This window comes from Antechinus flavipes, chromosome 1, assembly GCF_016432865.1.
Source record: "Antechinus flavipes isolate AdamAnt ecotype Samford, QLD, Australia chromosome 1, AdamAnt_v2, whole genome shotgun sequence".
Taxonomy (NCBI): Eukaryota; Metazoa; Chordata; class Mammalia; order Dasyuromorphia; family Dasyuridae; genus Antechinus; species Antechinus flavipes.
The window spans coordinates 694,861,342-694,883,501 of NC_067398.1; the positions used below are offsets into that span (position 1 = coordinate 694,861,342).

The following is a 22,160-nucleotide window of genomic DNA, read 5'->3' on the forward strand; positions in this document are numbered from 1 at the left end:
AGAGAGGCGGTGTATTGGACAGTTAGGGAGTTTTAAGTTCTTTGGAGTTAGAGAGAATTAAGTTCGAATCACATCTCAGCCTTTGAACTCAGGTCGTACCGACCCCAAATAGTTATCTCCCTCCATCCCACTGCATAGCCTTGAAAAATCTTCCCAAACACGGGTGGGGACCGTGTGTGGGGAGAGGAAAGACCGAATTTGTGAGGCTATGTGCGGTTGTTAGAAGTCTGAGCGTGGCCGCTCTGGTTGGCCATAGTGGACCACAGGAATGAGTTTTTAGTTCCCAAGTTTTGGATCTTTTCCTTAGATCTTTGTCTTCATTTTGGAGAGTAGGAATAGAGAGTATAGCCGACCTGCCTCTAAAGCGCAGATTGGGAGGATATGGACCTTATGCCTTCTCATTCTTTCCTCTCCTCTTCTCACATTTTCCATGTTTGTGTCTTTCTTGACAGGTCCTGGATGACCCAAATGAGGACCATCTGTACATGGGTAAGAAAGCCAGCTTTCCCTTCCGCTGGTCCCGGCCTGTGCCTGCCAAAGCCCCAGTGTGCTTTCCTCTTTGACTTGCTGAAGTGTCCCTTCTTTTGTCATAATCACTTACATTTCTATAGTGCCTGAAGACTGGCTAGGAACTTTGCATTCACCAGCTCATTTGAGCCTTACAACAACCAACGGCTATTCTTATTCCCATTTTACAAATGTGGAAGCTGAGGCAGACGTTAACTGACTTGTCCAGGGTCAGACAAAGAAATGGCTAAGGCCAGATTTGAATTTAGGTTTTCCTGACTCTAAAACCTAGCTGATTTTCTTAATCATCTTAATCAATCTTAATAATAAAAATAATAAACAGGAAGAATCTTTTCTCTTGGAACTGGAACTGTATTCTAGGCCAGATCACACTTTTTTGGTCACAAGTCCCTCTTTCTGATTATGTTTAGTTTGGGCTAATATGAAAATGAACTTGTGTTTCTTGAGTTTACCTCAAATAACAGTGGGCAGGGAGGACTCAGTGTCCTGGGGATGGAGGGAAGGGAGTGGGATGAGGGAGAAGGCAGGAGCCTATTCTTTGAACACTGTGGATGATACACACCCATGGGGGAAATGGAAAACTCACTGTACAGAACGCCAGATGGAACTTGAAAGTATCTGAGACTTTTATAAAAAAATTACCCAGAACTAGTGTGTGCCGAGGAGTATAATCTCCTTCGGAGGCTGGCTACATAGTCCCAAGATTCTACCCTCACTCAAAGCATCTTGGGAAATTCCTTTTTGGAAATCCTAGCATCCAGGCTGGAAGGGACCTCAGCGATCGCTTAATCTAAGATGGAGGACGTGCCTAAATCTCCCTCATACAACGTCTCTGACTGTCCAGCCTCTGCTCAGAGATCTCTTGGGCTGTGGAACTCACCAGCCTCTGAGGCTTCCCATTTCTCTTATGGACAGTTCCCATTCTTAAGAAGTTTTCTCTTAGAAGTAGCTAAAGGACCCAGTGGATAGAGTGAGAGACTTTGCAAGATCTGAGTTTGAATCTTTCCTTAGACACATACTATCAGTGTGACCCTGGGTCATCCTTTAACTTCTTTTGATCTCATTTTCCTCATCTGTTAAATGGGAATGATAATGGTATCTACCTCATAAGGTTGTGAAACTCAATAACACAGATAAAATGCTTTGCAAACTTAAACCAAACATATTACATAAATACGAGCTATTTTATTATAATATTGAGCATAAATCAACCTCTTGTCAATTGAAGCTTGCTGCTCCAGGTTCAACCCCTGTGGGCCAAATCCAATTTCCTCTTGCACATCTTGGACCTTCAGACTTGAGAACTGTAATGTTCTCCCCTCCCCTACCACACTCCCCCAGCCTTCTCTTCCTGAGACTAAATAATTCCAGGTGCTTCAACTTCTCCCAACCCTGTCTCTACAACCCTTTCTGTACACCCAGAGCTGATTATATTATTCAGTATAAGCTCTGTCTAGGGCAGAGGGCAGCTGCCTGGTCACCTCTCTTACTCTAGGTATTTGACCCCTAGTCACGCAGCCTGAGATCCCACTGGCTTCCTCAACTGCCATCATAGATTGTGACACATGGTACTTGCAGTCTACTCGAGATCTTTTTCACATCAGTTAACCAACACAGGAATTATTGCCCAATCACATTTCTCCCTCATCTTGCACTTGTGAAATTGGTTTTTTTTAAATTTGTCAGCCTAAGTATAGGATTTTACATTTGTTCCCATCACCTTTTATTGTGTTTTAGTTCAGTCCATCATCCTTACCTTTCAAGATTTAAAAAATTCTAATTCTCTTATTAGTTTGTTAGTTTTTCTACCCTGCTTTCTGTCATCTCCTGATTTGCGAAGAGTCCCTTAATCCAGCTCATTGAAAAAAATGTTGAATTATCATCGTAAATCCTAAAGAGAATTATAATCTACAAATGTGAGTTATTGCTAAATGCTTTCCTCATCAAAAAAAAAAATCCTGTGAAGGAAATCTGTTATACAGCTAGATCCTGATTAGTGCAAATAATGAATCTCCCAGAAGTGGTTGCATTAATCAGATTTACATCATATTTTCTTCTGGCCTCAGATGAATGACCATATTTAACATAATTATAACTTTGAATCATTTGAATTCAAGTACATGAGAGCACTTTAGGGGATTCGTTATTCACCCCTATCGGGACATAGCTCCACTGATGTTACAGATGAAGAAATTGAAACTGAGCTAGGGATCATAGCTAGTTAAGTATAAGAAGAGAGATTTGAACCCAGGTCTCCTTGACTGTAAGTCCAGTGCCCCATCCACTAGGCCATGTAGTGTTAGGCTTCCTCCTGTCTCACAAGAGTTCACCTGAACTGCCTAACAATTTAATAACAAAGGTACATAATACATGTCACTTTATGGTTGTATACGTTACCCATTAATAGAAAGGAATGACAATTCTGATAACTGATATCGGAACCATTTAACTCTGAGGGTTTAACATGAAAACTATCCATCACAATTAGCCCAAGTTTTGAATTCCTAACTATGGTGACTTATTAAAGGTATGTTTATTAAATAAAACGATAGATAATTAGATCTGGAAAAAAACCTGTAATTTATACATCTGTTTCATTGCTCTAGAGTAGGGGGTTTTATTCCTATATTATATCCTGGACTCTTTGGAAAGTCTGATGAAGCTCTTTTCAGAGCCTCTGGAGTTGTTTAGCAGTTTGGGCCAGAAATGGGCTGGTTTCATACAAACAGATCAACCCACTCGCTCCTGGCTAGTTTATGGTATTTGGGTGGAGTGAGGCAGAAGGAGGGAGGAAGTTAGACCACAGTGGGTTTTGTGAACCAGCCCTCAGCCATAAAGACTAAAATAACCACGAGAAACATGAGCCAGATCCGGCCTCCATGATCTGTGATCTGCCAGCTGCTTAGACACCTCGTTGCATTCTCCTCTTCTCTGAAGTCTTCCGACACACAATGATGTCTTTTCAACTGTAGTCAAGGATGCTTTGTCTTGGCTTGCGTCTGTCCGTCCACATCAGTTTTGGATTTAAGGCTTGGAGGGTATACGCCGTTATTGTGGCCCATGTAGCAGCCCACTGTGGGAAAAGGAGGCTGTCAAACTTGGTTGGAGTCAAGAGACTTAATGCCATCAACGGGATGGACATTGTTGTTATTGAGTCATTTCAGTCGTGTCTCACTCTTCATCATCCCTTTTGGGATTTTCTTGGCAAAGATACTGGAGTAGTTTGCCATTTCCTTCTCCAGCTCATTTTATAAATAATATTTTTAAAAATTCCCCCAGTTACACGTAAAGACAATTTTAAACATTCATTTAAAATTTTTTTGAGTTCCGAATTTTCTTTCTACCTCCCTTACCTTGCCTCTTCCTGAGACAGTAAGCAGTTTGATATAGATTATATATGTTCAATCATGCAAAATACATTATTATATTCGTCTTGTTCTCAAAGAAGATACAATTCTAAAGAAAAAAAGACCAAAAATACAGAAAATGAAAAATAGTATGCTTCAATCAGTATTGCTGAGAAGAGCTAAGTGATTTATAGTTGATCATAGTACAATGTTGCTGTAACTGGGTACAATGTCCTCCTGGTTCTGCTGAGAAGAGCTAAGTCATTTATAATTATCATCAAAAGATTTTGCTGTCACTGGGTGCAATGTTCTCCTGATTCTGCTGAGAAGAGCCAAGTCATTTGTAGTTGATCGTCATCCAGGTTTTTTTTTTTTTAATTATAGCTTTTTAATGACAGAACATATGCATGGGTAATTTTTCAACATTGTCCCTTGCACTCACTTCTGTTCCAACTTTTCCCTTCCCTCCCTCCACCCCCTCTCCTAGATGACAGGTAGTCTCATACATGTTAAACATGCTAAAGTTTATACAATATATGTGTACAGATCCATACAGTTCTCTTGTTGCACAAGAAAAATCGGAGTCAGGAGGTAAAAATAACCTGGGAAGAAAAACCAAAACGCAAGCAGTCCACATTCATTTCCCAATGTTCTTTTCTGGGTGTAGCTGATTCTGTCCATCACTGATCAATTGGAACTGAATTGGATCTTCTCATTGTCGAAGAAATCCACTTCCATCCTCATACATCCTCATACAGTATCGTTGTTGAAGTGTATAATGATCTCTTGGTTCTGCTCCTTTCCCTCAGCATCAGTTCCTATAAGTCTCTCAAGTCTTTCTGAAATCATCCTGCTGGTCATTCCTTACAGAACAATAATATTCCATAACATTCATATACCACAATTTACCCAGCCATTCTCCAACTGATGGGCATCCATTCAATTTCCAGTTTCTGGCCACTACAAACAGGGCTGCCACAAACATTTTGGCACATGGATCATCATCCGATTTTGCTGTCACTGGGTACAATGTCCTCCCGGTTCTGCCGAGAAGAGCTAAGTCATTTGTAGTTGATCATCATCCAGTTTTGCTGTCACTGGGTGCAGTTACTTCACTTTGCAGCAGCTCATGAATCCTTTGAGGTTTTTCAGTAATCCACCTGTTCGTTAGTTCTTAGACTCCGGGAATATTCCATTCCATTCACATAGGACAATTTCTTCTCCAGCTCATTTTACAGATGAGGATTTAGTGATGGACAAATTCTTTCTTGTGTGGGCCCCAGTTTCCTCATCTGTAGAATGGGATGGATGCACTACCCCCCTACATGGGCTGTTGGTTTTATGAATCTGAAAGCTGTGTAGAAACATGGTTCTAACATTGGGTTTTTTCCTGAGAATGACAAGGGTGGTAGTAGGCTGCAGGCATTTGTATTCTCTGTTTCTGAGGAATTCAGCTTCCTCCCCCTTTGTTTTCCCATCCCTTATCCACTTAAAGGATATTTTTTGGGGAAAACTCTGGTGGAATAAAGTGAACTCTAGGTGGACACAGGCAGGGGTGGAGAAGGGAAGGGAAGCACAAGACTGAATGGTAGAATAAACAGCTCCCAATCTGTCATCTTCTTTCTTTCCTTACAGTGTTTGAACTGGTCAATCAGGGGTGAGTATTCCAGGCCAGAAGCCCTACCGGGATTCCCAAGGGGCTGAGCTGAGTGCTGTGAGCCCAGAGGCTGGGGGGAGGGGAACGGTTACATTGACCTAATTAGATTTTTTTTTTTTGGCCAATAAATGTTCAGGCCTGTAATGGAAGTGCCCACGGTCAAGCCACTGACTGAAGACCAGGCCCGATTCTACTTCCAAGATCTGATCAAAGGCATCGAATATTGTAAGTCAGCCTTGAGCCGATCGGGGTGGTGGTGGTAGGGAGAGTAGGAGATCCAGGGAGGTGGAAACATTTTCAGATTTCTTGAATTTCTCTCCAGGGAAAGGGGAGGAGTACATTCTCTAAGATATAGTCATAAACTGCTTGAGGCTCTGCGATGAAGAATTATGGTCAGATTTTGTTGTTGTTGGTCTTGGCAGACACACTGGAGTGATTTGTTATTTCCTTCTCGAGCTTATTTTACAGATGGGGAAACTGAGTCAAAGTGAAGTGACTTGCTCAGATTCACGTAGTTAGGAAGTGTCTGAGGCCAGATTCGGAGGTTAGTCTTTCTGACTCAAAGCCTGGCATTCTGTCCACTGCACCACTAATGGAGCATTATGGTCAGAAATCCAAGACAAATCTGGTAAATAAGAGTCAGGATATCTCCCAAATAGCATTGAGGTCATCATAGTTGATTTGAAGTTCAAAGGATTGAAAAGGTTAGACTTTTATTGGACTATCATTTGTTTACTTTTCCAACCAAATAAGCCATAACTCCTGGCATTTAATTAACAACCTGTTAATTGAATCAAAACCTTTTACAAATAAAAACAAGGAAGGAAATAAAGTGCCTACTATGTGCTAGGTGCCACTTTGCAGATTTCTCATTTGATTCTCACAAAAATCAAGGAAAGTAGATGCTGCTTTTGCCCTCATTTTATAGTTGAGGAAACTGAGGCAGACAGATGTTAAGTGACTTGGCCAGGATCACACAGCCTAATAAGTATCTTAAAGGTGGATTTGGACTCAGATTTTCCTGATTCCAGGCCCAGCGTGGAGTCATGAGAACATACTTGGATTTTCTGGGTCTTGCCTCTCTTATCTGAGTGCTAGTATCAGTAAAAGCAACAGTCCTAAAATGTGACTTGAAGTAATACTTAGTTTTTGAAACAGAAGGATAATTTGTGAAGTCTTGCTCCCTATTTGGGGCCTTTGCTCTTTAGTGGGAAGAAATGACTTGCTTATTTTGAAGGTGAAAGGAAGCTCCCTCAGAGATGATCCCTTCCTCTCTTCAGAGTTAGGTGGAGGAAAATGGGAGAAAAGCAGAGGCTGAACTTTCCCCAAGGCACAGGGTTCCAAACTCCTGGCCAGCCTTGATTATTCCCGAGGGAGTCTGGAGTCTTCCCTGACTGTCCCGGAAAGTTTTGGTCTCAGGAGATCTAGGGTTGAGCCCAGCTTCCATTAGCTGCTACGTGACTTTGGGCTTCACTTCACCTTCCCAATTTTCTTGTCTGTAGAATGGGGACAATGCCCTAGAGCTGCTTTGGAGTTGCTGGAATGGGAGGGAACACTTGGTCACTTTTGTGAGTGGGTGAACTTTTTTGGGCTTACTCTGTGTCTGGCCCTCCTCCCTCCCCAGTGCACTACCAGAAGATCATCCACCGAGACATCAAGCCATCCAACCTCCTGGTTGGAGAGGACGGACACATCAAGATCGCTGACTTTGGCGTGAGCAACGAATTCAAGGGCACCGATGCCCTCCTCACCAACACCGTGGGCACGCCTGCCTTCATGGCTCCTGAAACACTGTCGGAGACGCGGAAGATCTTCTCAGGGAAGGTAGGAGGGGCAGGTGGGTGGGGATGGAAGCCACCCTTTGTCCTGATACATTAGAGAAAAAAGTTTAGATGGAAACAGCATTGATTAAGCACTTCATGTTTGTAGTACCAGAGAAACAATTACAAGTGAGCAAGATGCCTCTGCCCTCATGGAGCGTCTCTAGGGGAAGAAAACATAAAAGAGGGAGCTAGAAAAGGGCAGACCTAGTTGGCACCTCGGGGTGGAGGTGACTGAAAGCCAAAAGTACCCATCAGACCCAGAGGATTCAGCGTAGTGGGCAGAACTTGGGCGGGGAGACGGGAGAACCCGCGTGCAAATCTTTCCTTTGACGCTCGCTTGCTGTGTGGTTCTGGGCAAGTCAAGTGACATCTAAATCTGTTTCTTCATCTGTAAGAGAGGGTTATTAATACCTCCAGTGTCCCTCCCACTAAAAGCAGACTATTTCCATTACAAAATAAACTTTAGTCTTTTAAGAATGTTAGATATTGAGGCCTTAGACGGCGCCGAGCTTGGAGTCAGCTAGACTCATCTTCCCGAGTTCAAATCTGGTTTCAGACACTTATTAACTGCATGACCTTGATTGTCTTAAAAAAAAAAAAAGAAGAATTCCAATGTTTCTGTTGCTGTTTTTGTCATTATCTCCACTCCACCTGCTGAGGCATCTTCTCTTTTCAGGCTCTGGACGTGTGGGCCATGGGAGTGACCCTCTACTGCTTTGTCTTTGGCCAGGTAACCCAGTGGGAGCGGTTTTTACCTACTCCATCATGGGAGGGAGTGGGATGGGGGGGTGCCTCTCTAGTCACCAAGGGAGGGAGTGTGGGTGGGGGGTGCCTCTCTAGTCACCAAGCATTCACTCTCTATAATCATAGAGCTGGGAGAACTTCAAAAGCCATTGAGATGACCTTGCCTGGGGGCACAAGGAAGTAGGTGGAAGTGATGAGGTGCAAATGATGAGGTTAGTGGTAGTGAAGAGGTGCAAGAACTGGTGCAGGTCCAATGCAAAAGAACGTGCAAACCTGAAATCTGTGTGGCAAAAAGGGATTTTTATTGTTCACTAAGAAGGAAGCTTTCTTAGGGGGCAAAACTCCTCATTAGGAATTTGGCAGAGGTGGGTTAACAGACCCTCCCCTTATATGGATAAATATTGGCCTGGGGCTGGGAGCTGTCTGGGCTAATCAATAGAGGACTATCAGGCAGAGATCTCCAATTGAATAAAATCACTTAACTAGGAGTTTGAAGGCTTTCCCCAGGGTCTGGGAGCTCCCTGAAGGGGATCCTTCTCAAGATCTCAGTTTCAGTGGAGGGTGGTTGACCAAGATCTCTGATTGAATGAAACCATTTAACTTGGGAAGGGCTAGTCTGGGAAAGGTAGGCTTTTCCCAGGGTTTGAGAGTCTCCCCAAAGGGGACACAGTTTATATCCGGGCCCCCATAAAGGTTTCATCATTCCCCTCCCCAAAAGATCTCAGTTTACATCAGAAGAGCCAGAATTTGGACCCAAATCTTCTAACTCAAAATCTAACATCATTCATCAGATTTGAGTCTGACCCAACTGGACAAAACCTGTATTGAATCTCTCAGAGGCTTCTTGGGGGCACATGGTACCTAAAGTGCTGGACCTGCTGGATCCATATGCAGCCTCAGATACTTAGCATCGATGTAGTTCTGGACAAGTCAATAAACCTGGCCAACTCAGTGTCCTTATCTGTAAAATGGGCCGCCTCTCAGGATTGTTGTGAAGATAAAATGAGATAATATTTGTAAAGCACTTTACCAGTCTTAAAGCACTATATAAATGCTAACTGGTAATATCATCATTATTGTCATTATTGTTATTACCATTATTCTTTTTTCTTATTTTATTTATTTAAAACTTAAATATAAAATAGGAAAAAAAAAACATTGTCATGTGCGCAGTAGAAGATGAGAGGATTTGAGATATAAAGCAATAACTTTCCATTTCAAAAAGGCCAGTGTAATAAATACCACCCATTGTGTTCAGAGCTGTCCATCTTTTCTTTGCTTCCTTTATAGGGGTTTTTCTTCTCTTTTGTGTAATTTTTACCTTATAATATTTTTCTTACTTCCTTCCCACTCCTCCCAAGAAGGCTAAAATAAAATCAGATATATTTTAATATATAATACATATATGGACATATACATCTACATAGATATGTATAATCATACATAAAATACACAGTATATTCGTATGCATCTAAGTAAGATCATACTCTGCTTATTTCCACTTGACCTCTGTTTCTTTGAAGGTGGATACCATCTTCTTTCATAAATCCAAGTTTTTCCATGTTTTTCTCAATCCACTCATTTTCTACATTTCAGCAACTTTCCAACTTATAAAGTCCAGTTATTTTAAATAGTCTAAAACACTAGATGACATATAGTGTATTTTCCTATTTTTCTTTTTTGATTAAATCTTTTTTTAGCTTTAGTTTTGTGGGATCATGATTACTATCCCTGCTTTTTTTTCTAATAAATTCTACTCCTGATCTTTTTTTGTTTGTTTGTATGTATATATTATTTCCTATCCCTCCTGATTCCTCTGTTTCACTTCTATGTACTACCTTGCCCTCCTCTTATTAAACCTACCATCCCTCCCCAAGGATGTGTCCTTTATCCTCCCCCCCCATACCCTTGTCTTCTTGTTTCTACAGAACTTGAAGACTTATACTCTTCCAAATATGTATGTCATTCCCTCTTTGTTCCTTTCTCGTCAATCTATACAGCCTTCTTACCCTCTTCCTTCTTATTTCTTTATAAATTGAGAAGACTTTTATTGCCTTCTAAAGGTATCAATTGTTCTCTCTTTAACCCAAATCTGGTGTGAATAGGGTTCCCTATGAAAATCCATCCCTTATTCTCTCTCCCCTCCCTATCCCTGTAGCCTCTTATTTCATTCTGAATTTAGAAGATTTTTATTCCCTTCTAGATGTTTATGTGTCATTCCTTCTTTAACCCATTCCCTTTGAGAGCAGGATTCCAGAAGCACCAGCTCTCCTCTCCTAATTCCTCTGCGTCAGTTCTTCCTCTCACACTTTGTTTGTATGAGATAATTCCTCTTTTTACCTTTTCCTAGATGGTACTGTTATTTTTATTATATTAGTTGTAGGCTGTCATTTTCTGATTTCTTTATCCAGATCCAAGGATACAGAATGGTACTTTTTTCCATTTGCTTTTTTTTTTTTTTTTTTTTTTTGATCCTCTATCCATGGAAGTTGAATCTCTGGCACTGAGGGCAGCTGATTTCTGAGGAAAGATAGTAGTTTGGGGATAAGTGGTATTCTCCAGATGTGACCCTTGGCAGGAGAGGACTAGGAAGACTTGATAGGAGCTGTGTACAAACCATTCATTTTTCTTTTTTTTTAAATTAAAGCTTTTAATTTTCAAAACATATACATGAATTTTTTTTACCATGTACAAACTGTTCATTTTTCTTTTTTTTTAAATGAAAGCTTTTTATTTTCAAAACATATGCATGAATAATTTTTCAACATTGACCCATGCAAAACCTTGTGTTCCAAATTTTCCTCCTTCCCCCCAGATGGCAAGTCATCCAATATATGTTAAACATCTTAAATATATGTTATCTTGCTGCACAAGAAAAATCAGATCAAAAAAGAGAAAAAATGAGAAAGAAAATAAAATGCAAGCAAACAACAACAGAAAGGGTGAAAATGCTATTGTGATCCTCCCTCAGTTCTCTCTGGGAGCAGATGGCACTCTCTACCACAAGATCATTGGAACTGGCCTGAATCATCTCACTGTTGGAAAGAGCCACATCCATCAGAATTGATCATCGTATAATCTTGTTGTTGCCGTGTACAATGATCTCCTGGTTCTGCTCATTTCACTCAGCATCAAACTGTTCATTTTTCAAACCGACATCTTTGGCTGTCACAGCAAGATTCTGTTCTCTGCCTTATTCATCCGTATGTCCCTGTGGCTTCTCACATAGGGCCCTGTGCAGAACAGGTGCTCAGTTAATCTCTGGTGAATGAGTCAGTTGTCATTAATAGTGAGCCTAAGGGAAACCTGGTGTAAGGGTTGGAGAGTTGGCTTCTAAGTCAGAAAGAACTGGCCTCTGCCACGTCCCGCTTCTGACACAGGCTAGTTGTGTGTTTTCTTCCCTGCCATGGACTTACCTTGGTTTTCCCATCTATGATACAAGGAATAATCCTAGCCACCTAAACTTAGCCTTGAAAGGATAGTCCCTTTGACATAGAAGTGTTGTTCCTGTGGTATAGATGAGCCAGTCAAGGGTGTGCTGGAAAATGTTTAACAATCAGCTTTTTGGGAGGGAAAAAATACTCACAATATCCATTTTAAATTTAATTTGCATTAGCAACATTTGTTCCATCACTTTCTTGGGTTTAGACAAATATAATAATATATTATAATAAATGTAATCATAAATCAAGCTTTGATTAGTAGTGTTTGCTGATTTTCAAGATGGAAATTTTAACAATTGGCTCTCTGGAACCAATTTCCAACGGGCAGGCGTTTCCACAGAAAATTTAACCATCACCTCTCCAGAGTCCTTTTGAGTTGGTTCGGCACGCCATTGTAGTCAGCTGATTCTTCTTTCATTGACTCTTTTCTCTAGTGTCCCTTTATGGATGAACGGATCTTGTCTTTACATAGTAAGATCAAAAGCCAGGCCCTGGAATTCCCCGACCAGTAAGTAGCACCTCAAACTTCTGCAATGTTATCTTACATTTCCTGCTTTTCTTTATGCACAGAGTCACCACCCTAGTTCTGCCCTCAGTACCTCCATTTCCCACCTCCATGCCTTTGCTTAGATTATAGTCTGGACTGCCCTTTCTCCTTATTTGTATTAGAAGAGTCCCTTTCTCTAAAAGTACTTCAGGCTTCGCCTTCTATATAAAGCCTTTCTTGGTCTCCTCACAATTACTTTGTATTTATTCTCTTTATATTTATACTCCATATGTTGACTTATGTTTGTCTCCTCTTTTAGAATATAAGTTTCTTGAGGGCAAGGACTCTTTTTGCTTTTCTTTGTATCCACTAGCTCAGCACAGTGCCTGACACATAGTAGGTGTTTGATGTTTGTTAATTGATTGACAGATATTTAAATTGACCCCCCCGTTCTTGAGAGCAGAGATTATTTCAATCATTGCATTGATCTCCCTAGCACCTGGCACAATGTGCAGCACATAGTAGGTGCTTAATAAGTGCTTGTTAATTATTTGGTTGACCGTCTTCTCCATTGCAGGCCAGATATTGCTGATGATCTGAAGGACCTGATTGTGCGCATGTTGGACAAGAACCCCGAGTCGAGGATCATTGTCCCAGAAATCAAGGTACTGCCGGCTGGCACGGACACAGAGGCTGCCGGGGAGGGGGGCGAGCCAAGGCAGCAGGCACATCGTGTGGCTTGGTCTCTGTCCTGTGTGCTTGGACGTGTTTGGCTGACCTCCCCTGGGGCACGAGCCTCCGCTTGCTCCGCCCCAACCTCGGCTCCACGGTCGCTGGCATCCGTCGCTGGAGCTGGTCTGCGCCCCTTCTGTCCTCCCACGTTGTACCCTCTGGGCCACCAGGAGCCATCCTGAGACTGATGGTCTCACCCGGTCCCACTACTGGTCGCTCCCGTGTCCCCTTGGCAGGCCTTCGGCCTGCTGCCCTCTCTCCTCGTGCTCAGCTCAAACCATTGTGGCTGTTCCCTTGGGCCCGTCCCACCCTCTTTCCCAGTGGCAGGAGGGAGAGTACTGGGGATTCTCTTCCCAGGTGAGGGCCTGGACTGAGGAGCTGACTTGGGCCCTTTATGGGCCCTTTTGGGCCTGTACAGCAGGGGAGCTTCCCAGGATGCCCTGGGAGGCAGCTTCCCCTGTCCCTGCTGGAGCCCCAGACACAGCCCAGGGTCTGGAGAGGGGCCTTGGTGTGGCCCGGAAATCTGGCCAGGAAAGAGCCTTATCCATAGCCAACAGAAGCAACTCTGGAATCTCAAATTGCTTTTGAAGGCGATGGAGTGAAACTGAAATGTGGTGTCTTGTGGAAGGGAAGCTCAGGATTCCTGGGTTCTCTCTTCCCAGCTTTGCTGCCAACTGCCTCCAACCCCAGTAACTCTCTTCCCTGAGTCTGGTTTGTGCCCTTCTGTGAAATGGGAGACAATTCCTAGGATCTTCATGAGATTATAAGTCTAGCACTCAAAGGCACCCCAGAAGCTGCCTAGTCTAGCCCTCTAACTGTACAGAGGAGAAAGCTGAGGCTTTGGGATAATGGCTTCCCCAAGATATCATGGATCCTAAATAACTGAGGCTGGGGCGCAGGCTTGAGAAGTACAGGATGAAAGCAGGACCGAGGCAGTAACAAGCCTCATGTGTTTGTGTTGTCGGCCTGAGCAAGATTTAAAGTTGTTTTTTCCAACTGGATCTGGAAATAAGCCCGAGGTGTCTGTGGTGTTATGGTCCTCCCTCCCCTCCCTTCCACATTTCCTTCTGATTCTCTCTCCTTCTGCTTCCTGCCACCATCCATCTGCCTGGCTGGCCCACTCACCTGCATGTCTGCCTGGGGGGGCTCTCCCCCTCCGTCCTTCTCCCTGCATGCTCCTTCCGTCACGCTGGCAGGGCGTCCCCGTTGCTCTCCGTCCTCCCGGAGGTGCTCCCCGCCCCTCACCCCTCCTGTTATTCATTGAAGCTACACCCCTGGGTCACAAGGCACGGGGCGGAGCCGCTGCCAACGGAGGATGAGAACTGCACCTTGGTGGAGGTGACGGAAGAGGAGGTGGAGAACTCCGTCAAACACATCCCCAGCCTGGCGACCGTGGTAAGGCGGGCAGAGCCCACTGAGTGCAGAGACCGAGACACGGAGGAAGGCAGGAGCCGTTGCCTAGGGAGAGCCCGTGAGAGGCGTCCGGGAGCAGGGAGCAGCGGGGCCGTAGCTTCCTGGCTAGCTAAGACTTACGGGGACCCCTCGTTGTCTTGGAGCCCCCACTTCCACTTCTGTAAGATTGGAGATGGGGACGCCAACTTGGGGAAGCCCTGAGTTTCATGCACCGAGTAATTGGAGATGGGGTAGGGGAGAAGGAGAGGGTTGTTAGCTGGAGAGGGAGCCTCTGATATGGTCAAATCTCCAAATAGCCTTTGTTGGGCTAAGTGGGCTAATGTAAAGCTTGCTGAGGACCCTGAACAGGTTTCTCCGTCTGGGAGAGACTTTGGGCTTTCACTTGCAGACGGGGACTCGATCTGCAGTTTCACTGAGAGCTCCCAAATGAGGAGACTCTCCCTACCAGTGCATCTTTTCTGTAATTCGAGACTTGCCTGGTTGAAGGACTTGCTCAGGGTCACGCAGCCAGTACATATCAGCGGGACTTGATCTCCCTGGCACCCTGTGGATCTTTTAGTTACTCTACAGCCTCTCTCCTGAAAAAGCCTGGACAAATCCTCCTCTCTGTCCTGGCGGATGTGGCTCGCAGCCTCCCAAGTCTGGAGTTTGGTTAGGGTGGCTTGATGCTCTTATGCCTTGGAGTTCAGGCTTTTCCAGAAGAGGGGGTGTAGAGGAGCTTGGGACCCCCAGGCCCTGGGCCCGGGCCCCCCATCCTGCTTTCTTAGGATGGTGAGCTGGCCAGGGAGAGGAACTTGCTCTCTGTCCAGTTGGAGAAAGGCTGCTCAGATGCCATATGGAGAGGCAGGTTCTGTCCCAGCTCCCCCCTGTGGGTTGCCAGGAAGGCACCCATCTGCCCATCGAACCCCTGCCTTTCACTTGTGGTGTCCCCAGCAGTTATTATGCTGGCTGGGGGCTGGCGCATCAGAATAGCCGAGAGAGCTGCCCGAGGTGTCCGAGGGCATCAGGGTCAGCCTTGCGGGCCACGGTAGACTTCCTGAGGGCTGGAGTAACTTCCCTTGTCAGCAGGAGGAGGACGGATCCTAGATTTCCACTCGCTCAGCTCTGCACCCGCCGGGACCCCCCCTCCGCCCCTGCCTCCTCACACACTCACTCTGTCTCTCTCATTCTCCCCCAAGCCTTTGAATCTCCCGGGTCTGGAATTCATGAACATCCTCCTCTCCTTCACTAGGGTCTCTGCATGTCAATCTCAACTTAAAACCCACCCCCTCTTCACTCTTCTCCGCCTCTCCTACGCCTGGTGGTGTGAGCCTGCTCACTCTAGAGGGGTCCCTCTGGGGCTTTCCTTTGGGGCTGGGGGTCCGGCCCCAGCCTTGGGCAAGGGGAGGCTTCGGAGATGCAGTTTTTTGGTCCTGATGAAGAGGATCAAAGGGCTCTAGACTGTTCTGGGCAGAGCAGTGGGGTCTCAGTTTCAGTCTGTGAGGCTGCTGGGGGGTGATCTTGCACTCCTGTGCCCCATGTCCTGGGAAGTTACATAGAGCTTGGAGATCCTTGGAGATGGACGCCCAGAAAGCACCAGCCCAGCCAGACTCGCCACGAGATAGCTCAGGGAGGAGGGGGTGGGACAGCTCCGAGGTGTTTAGCTTAGAGAAGATGATGTAAGTGGGGAGAAGTGACCTCAGCCTTCAGCTGCCATTTAGAAGAAGAAGAAGATTTTTCCTTCCTGACCTGAGGCAGTGGAAGTGGGAACAGCAGAGGAGAGATAGATTTAGGTTTGATGTCAGAGAAATTTTCAAGCAAAAATCAAACAACATGCAATGGACTCCTCCAGGAACAAGTGGGAGCTTCGAGCACAGTGGTTAGCACATTGATCTTAAAATCAGGAAGACCTGAGTTCAAATTTTTTCTCAGACACTTATTTATTGAGCACATTTAACCTCTATCTGCCTCAGTTTCCTCATTTGTAAAATGGAGATAGGAATAACACCAAACTCCCAGGTTTATTCTGGGGATCAAAAGAGATTATTTATGTAAATTGCTTTATAAACTTTTAATTGTTATAAATATAATATGGAAATTCATAGGATTCTAGCTCCTTTTCTAATTAGGGATATTAAGGCAAAAGGAAATTAAATGACTTGGCCAGGATAGAATGGCTAGTGAGTATCTAAGGTGGAGGTGGGATCTTTGCCCAGAGACTACTGGGGAGTGTTGCAGAGATTTCTGTTCAAGTATTGGATGGGGTACAAGACCCTCAAAATCTCTTCCAACTTAGCCCATGATTCCTGAGAGCTAGGTGTGCTAGGCCCTTTGTAGAAATTTCTAATGAAGTCTTAAATTCCCTCCCCCAATCTCTATGTAATGGGCTGAGCCTTAGCTCCCACAGCTCTCTCAATTTGGACACTTCCCTGTCCTTGGTCCTGATACCATATGCCTCCTCCATCTGTCTTCCTCCAAAAAGCATTCAGTCAACTAGCATTTACTGTCTTATCATGTGTCAGCCCCTCTGCTTTGCACACAAATAAAGGCAGAGAGATGGTTTCTGCTCTCAAGGAATTGAGAAAATGTGTTTGTACCAGAGGTAGGCAGACTAGATGGAAAATAACAGAGAGGAAGATGGACAGAATAATGGAGACCCGGGCAGGGTTTCCTGCAGGACAATTAGCACAGTCTTAGCAGTCTTGAGCTCGTCTATAACTTCTAGACTACTTGAAGATTATGAATCCATAAAACAAACACTGAATGAGCTCCTAATATGCAAAAGGTACCAAGGTAATATAGGGATGTCTAAGATTGATAATTTTTAAATTAAAATTTTTCTAATTAAAAATTTTAAATAGAAAAAATTAGATTTTTAAATGAAAAAAACCCAGATGTATAGATTGCAGCACAGAGCTGGGAGGAAAAGCTATATATGAATCGATAGATTCCAGATTCTAAAAGAGTTTGATGCGTTAGACCCAGCAATCATAAGTGACAAGGTTACATTGAGTGGGAATAAATGTAAAGTCCTGCACATGGATCCAAATGATCAATATCAATATAGGACAAAGGATTCCAGAAGAAAGGAGGCGATGGTCCTGCTGGACCCAACTGGGCAGACTCCCTCTAAAATATACTAGTCCATTAGGACACTGCTTTTTAAGATGGACATTTATACACCGGAGGGTATCCTGGGGAGGAGGACCAGAATGAGGAGGGATTCTTTAACAAAGTACTAGATCCCAGGTAGAAGTTTTGAAGAAACTCAGGTAGAAGGCTTTCAATTTGAAAATTCAGATATATTCAGTTATATTCTTCTTAGTGGGATCAGTAGGTATCAGTAAAATGTGGATTTCAGGTCTCTATGAATTGTATAATTTTTTGACCATAGTAACTTATAGTAACTAGCTCCTGAAGGCTAAGAGGGTTGCAATCTGCATCAGTGAAGATGCCTTACCCCTGACAAAATCATGGATCCTTGAAACAATGAAGGATGATTTCTAGGTTTAGATTATATGTTTAGAACTGGGAACAAGCTTAGAGGTCATTGAATTCAAACTTTTCATATTACGGATGAGGAAAATGAGTCCCAGAGAGATTGTTTCTTGCCCAGAGTCACACAGTTAGTAAAAGCGTGAGTTAAGACTTGAACCCAGGTTCTCTCCTACAAGTTTAAGACTCTATCAATTATACACATTGCCTATCAACACAAGGAGAGAATAGACTGGGGGATTTAGTTACATGGTTGGTGTTATGGAACAGTCAAGGGAAGAGTGATGAGAGCCAGTTCTAGTAGTAATCCTTGTAAAAGAAGCAATAGATCAATCAACAAACATTTATTAAGCAACTACTATTTGTTAAACACCATGCTGGAAACAAGGAGCATTTTGCAAGAAGGGTTGGGGGGTCTTGGTAACAGCACCTGCTACTAGATCCCTGATTGGGCCTTTCCCAGATAGGAGCCTAAAGGGCTCTGAACATGTTGGATCCCTGGTAGTAAGAGTGGCTGCTGTCACGACAGGGTGGCTCAAGGGGGCCATGGACTGAGGGTAGAAGTAGAAGGGGCATGGCTGCTCTTGGTGTCTGAGCAATCACAAACATACTCTTCTCTCACTCTCCAGATCCTGGTGAAGACGATGATCCGTAAACGCTCTTTTGGGAACCCTTTTGAGGGCAGTCGGCGAGAAGAACGGTCCTTGTCTGCCCCTGGAAACCTACTCATGTGAGTGCCCTTCCCCTGTCTTCTCTCCTCTTCCTCCTCCTCCTTCCTCTCCTTCTCTTTCTTTTCCTTTCTTCTTTTCTCTCTGTCTCTGTTTCTCTGTGTCTCTCTCCCTTTTACTCTGTCCTTCTTCTCCTCCCTTGCCTTCCCTCCCCATCCTCCATTCCCTGTCTCTGTCTCTTTCTTTCTCTGTCTCTGTCTTCCTCCCTTCCTCTATCAATCTTTTCCTCCCTCCCTCCAGCTTTCATAGGGGCCCAGTAACTCTGAAGGAGAAGGCCTCTGGCTTTATTTGTCATCTTTAGGCAGGGGTCTTCTCTGGCATGGGAACATCTGCCTACAACTTCATTGTGAAATGGGGAGAAAGTCTTTGTACCTCTCTGTTAAGAAGACTTTTAGAAGCCCCATTAAACCTTGGAGGAGGAGGTAGGAATGCAGAGCAGTGTGGTGTAGTGGGTAAGAGGTGAGGAATCAGAAAGACCTGAATTCAAATCCTACCTCAGCTCCTTATTAGCTATTTTGAGTTATTTGAGCTTTCTAGACTCTTCATCTATAAAGTGAGCAGCTTGGAATCAATGGCCATTAAGGATCATTTTCACTCTAAATCTATGATCCCTTGAACTCCACTCCCACATAATACCCAGTGACATTTCTTGGTAAAGAAAGGCAATGGTGACCAAGCTGGACTGTGTTGTGAATGAAGGAATTTGGTCCCATCCCATCTACTCCTTCTTCTTCCTCCATTCCTTCCTTGACTTCCAGTTTATCTTCCTTTCTTGGGAGCCTTGCTCTCAGTTAATCCCCACTAGAAGGCAGTAGTTGAAGACAAGGCGTAACCCCTCTTGGGTGGAACTTTTGGCAAAAAAAAGTCTTTAGAAACCAAAAAAAATGAAGCTCAGATGGTAGCTTTTTAGACTTGGTCATATAAAGTATGATTACAGAGTGGGAAGTGGTACAGTGCCCAAAGAGCTAGATCGGGGATCAGGAGGACCTGATTTTGAATCCTGCTTTAGACACTTAAGAGGGTGTGTGACCCTGAGTAAGTAAATTAACTTCTGTTTGACTCAGTTTCCTCATCTGTAAAATGGGGATAAAAGTAGCACCTACTTTCCCATGGTTGTTGGGGGACTAAGTGAGATAACATATATAATAAAATGTTTTGCATTTTACTTACATAATGATAGCCATTATTTTCTTTTCCCAAGAAAAGGGCTTCCCGAAGCCTCTCAGTACATGACAAAGAAATAGTAGCCCCTGCTTCAATTCTGGTACAGACTCTCTTAAAGGTCTGTTCATTTAATCAACAAAAATTTGTTAAACACCCACTATGTGGCAGGCATCTTGCTAGGTTGGAGGCATACAAAGCCAAAAATAAAATAAGACAGCCTCTGCCCTTAAGGAGCTCCCATTTTATTGGGCGTCTGTGAAACTTATTCACTTTTAAAATTTTTCAGATAATAAATTCTCATATAATAAAAAATGTATGTTCCTCCTAAAGCCTCCATATAGACAGCCCCAAAGCCCAGGCAATTCTCCATTTCCCATCAGTTTCACTGTAGATTCCCCTCCTTAATCATGTCTTCTCTTCCCATTTCTTTCCTCTCCCTGCAAACTTCCTTTTATGCTTTCTCTTCCCCCATTAGATTGTAAACTTCTTGAGGAAAGGAACTGTCTTCTTTTCTTATATGTATCCCCAGGCCTTAACCCAACGCCTGCCACATAGTGGACAATCACTCAATTTTTTAGTATTGTATAAAGAAATGAATACAAAATATTTATTTCATTTCATCAGCTTGGGAAATTCCACTTTGCATGCGGGTTGTCACCTTCTCTTAACTCACTGAGAGGTGATTTGTCCCAGGTCACACAGCCAGGATGAGCCAAGTTGAGATAAGGGGTTTCTCTCAGAAACTAGCTCTATATCCACTCAATTAGCCAACAGATGTTAAGTACTTCCTTTGGGCTGGGCCCTGGCCTAGGTGCTGGGGACACAGTGACAAAAGCAAGGGATTCCCTTCCCTTAAAGTGCTTACCCTCCAGTGGGGATGCCAACATGTGTATAAACAGTCACGTACAAGATCTGTGATGAAGAGATGCAAGGGATCTTAGAAGGGAAGACATTAGTGTCTGGGAAAAGCAGGTAAGGTCTCTTGCAGAAAGTGAGTCTTGAAGAAAGGAGAGGTGAAGGTAAGGAGGCAAGGGGGGACAGCCTGTGTTGAGATGGTACATCAGATTGCTTGTCATCTTGGGGAAGAGGAGAGAGGGAGGGAGAAAAATCTAGAACTCAAAATATTTCAAAAAATAAATATTGAAATTGGTCTTTATATGTAATTGGAAAAATAAATAGTTACATTTAAAAAAAACTAAATTAAAAAAAAAGAGATAGGGTAGGAAATGGAGTTGAAGAATAGCAAATAAGAAGCCTTGGAAGATGAGGAAAGGACCAGACTGAAGAACTTTAAATATCAAACAAGGGTTATTTTTTTTTTAATCTTCAAGATAATAGGGAACTACTGGAGTTTATTGAGTGTGGGATAGATCTGACATTTCGAGAAATCACTTTGGCAGAGAGATCAGATAGAAGGTTATCACAGTCATCCAAGTGAAAGACAATAAGGGCTTAACCTGGATTACTGTGTGAGAGAAGAGAAGGGGACAGATGTTGGGGAGTTAGGATTGATAAGATTTGGTAACTCATTAGACGTGTGAGAAATTGAGAGTACCTTTGAGGTTGGGAAGCTGGGTAGCCAAAAGGATGAAAATGAAAAAGGTGGATTTTTGGGAAAGATAACGAGTTTTAGAGATGCCTGTGGGACATACAGCTGGTAGATATACCAGGCAGTTGGTGATGTGGGATTATAGCACAGAAGAGAGATAAAGACTGGATTTGTCCATCCGAGAGTCATCTGCATAGAGGTGGTCAATGAACCTGTGGGAGCTGATGAGGTCATTAAGAAGAAAAGGCAGAGGGGCAGCTAGGTGGTAAAGTAGATAGAGAACCAGCCCTGAAGTCAGGAGGATCTAAGTTCAAATCTGGTGTCAGACACTTAACACTTCCTGGCTGTGTGACTCTGAGCAAGTCACTTAATCCCAATTGCCTCAGGGGAAAAAAAAAAGAAGAGAAGGCAGAGCTTGGACAATTTTGGGGAATACTCAATTAGGGAACAAGATTGAGATGATGATTCAACAAAGACTAAAAAAAAAAATTAGCATAACTTGGAAAGAGCAGTGTCATGAACTCTTAGAGAACTTTTAGGTGATGCAGGGGACCGTGGTGATTGACAATGCCGGAAGCTGGCAAGGAGGTCAAAGATCAAGATGGAGAAAGGCTGTTAGATTTGGCAGTAAAGAGAGCAGTGGTGACTTTAGGAGGAACAGTTTCATTTAACATGGTGAGATTAGAAATGATTGATACGAGAGAAAGGAAGGACCAAATAAAGATTCATAAGAAGAGAGAAGATTCATGAGAAGAGAGAAAGGAGGAACCAAATAAAAGAGTTCAGCTGGAGGATTTTCTTTTTAAAGAATGGGGAGGGCAGCAGGGAAGGAGCCAGTAGATGGGAAAAGATTGAAGGTTAATGAGTGTGGGGATGATTTTTTTGGAGAACATAGTAAAATGGGCTCAGGGCACATGGAGTAGGGCTGGTCTTGACAAAGAGAAGGGCCATCTCTGTGATGAGGGAGTAGAGTGAAGGAGAAGATAATGGAAGAGGGTGTTAGAGGGACGTGAGGTAAGGAGACAAATATATAAAGAATTTAAAAATTAAGCAGAAGAAAGAGAATGGAAG

General features: G+C 43.6%; 1 protein-coding gene across 5 annotated transcripts in view; it reads left to right on the plus strand.

The window, feature by feature from the left end:
* The window catches only part of CAMKK2 (calcium/calmodulin dependent protein kinase kinase 2), a 68,751-nt gene that overhangs the window by 37,721 nt on the left and 8,870 nt on the right, over nucleotides 1-22,160 (plus strand). For 3 of the 5 annotated variants that reach the window (XM_051972756.1, XM_051972752.1, XM_051972753.1), the window contains exons 7-15: nucleotides 453-489; nucleotides 5,511-5,532; nucleotides 5,669-5,757; nucleotides 7,157-7,356; nucleotides 8,032-8,085; nucleotides 11,977-12,050; nucleotides 12,607-12,694; nucleotides 14,028-14,156; nucleotides 18,278-18,378. In XM_051972756.1, coding sequence (XP_051828716.1) covers nucleotides 453-489; nucleotides 5,511-5,532; nucleotides 5,669-5,757; nucleotides 7,157-7,356; nucleotides 8,032-8,085; nucleotides 11,977-12,050; nucleotides 12,607-12,694; nucleotides 14,028-14,156; nucleotides 18,278-18,378 — 794 coding nt within the window. The remainder of the gene's footprint in view (nucleotides 1-452; nucleotides 490-5,510; nucleotides 5,533-5,668; nucleotides 5,758-7,156; nucleotides 7,357-8,031; nucleotides 8,086-11,976; nucleotides 12,051-12,606; nucleotides 12,695-14,027; nucleotides 14,157-18,277; nucleotides 18,379-22,160) is intronic. The other 2 variants (XM_051972757.1, XM_051972755.1) reach the window with 1 other exon arrangement.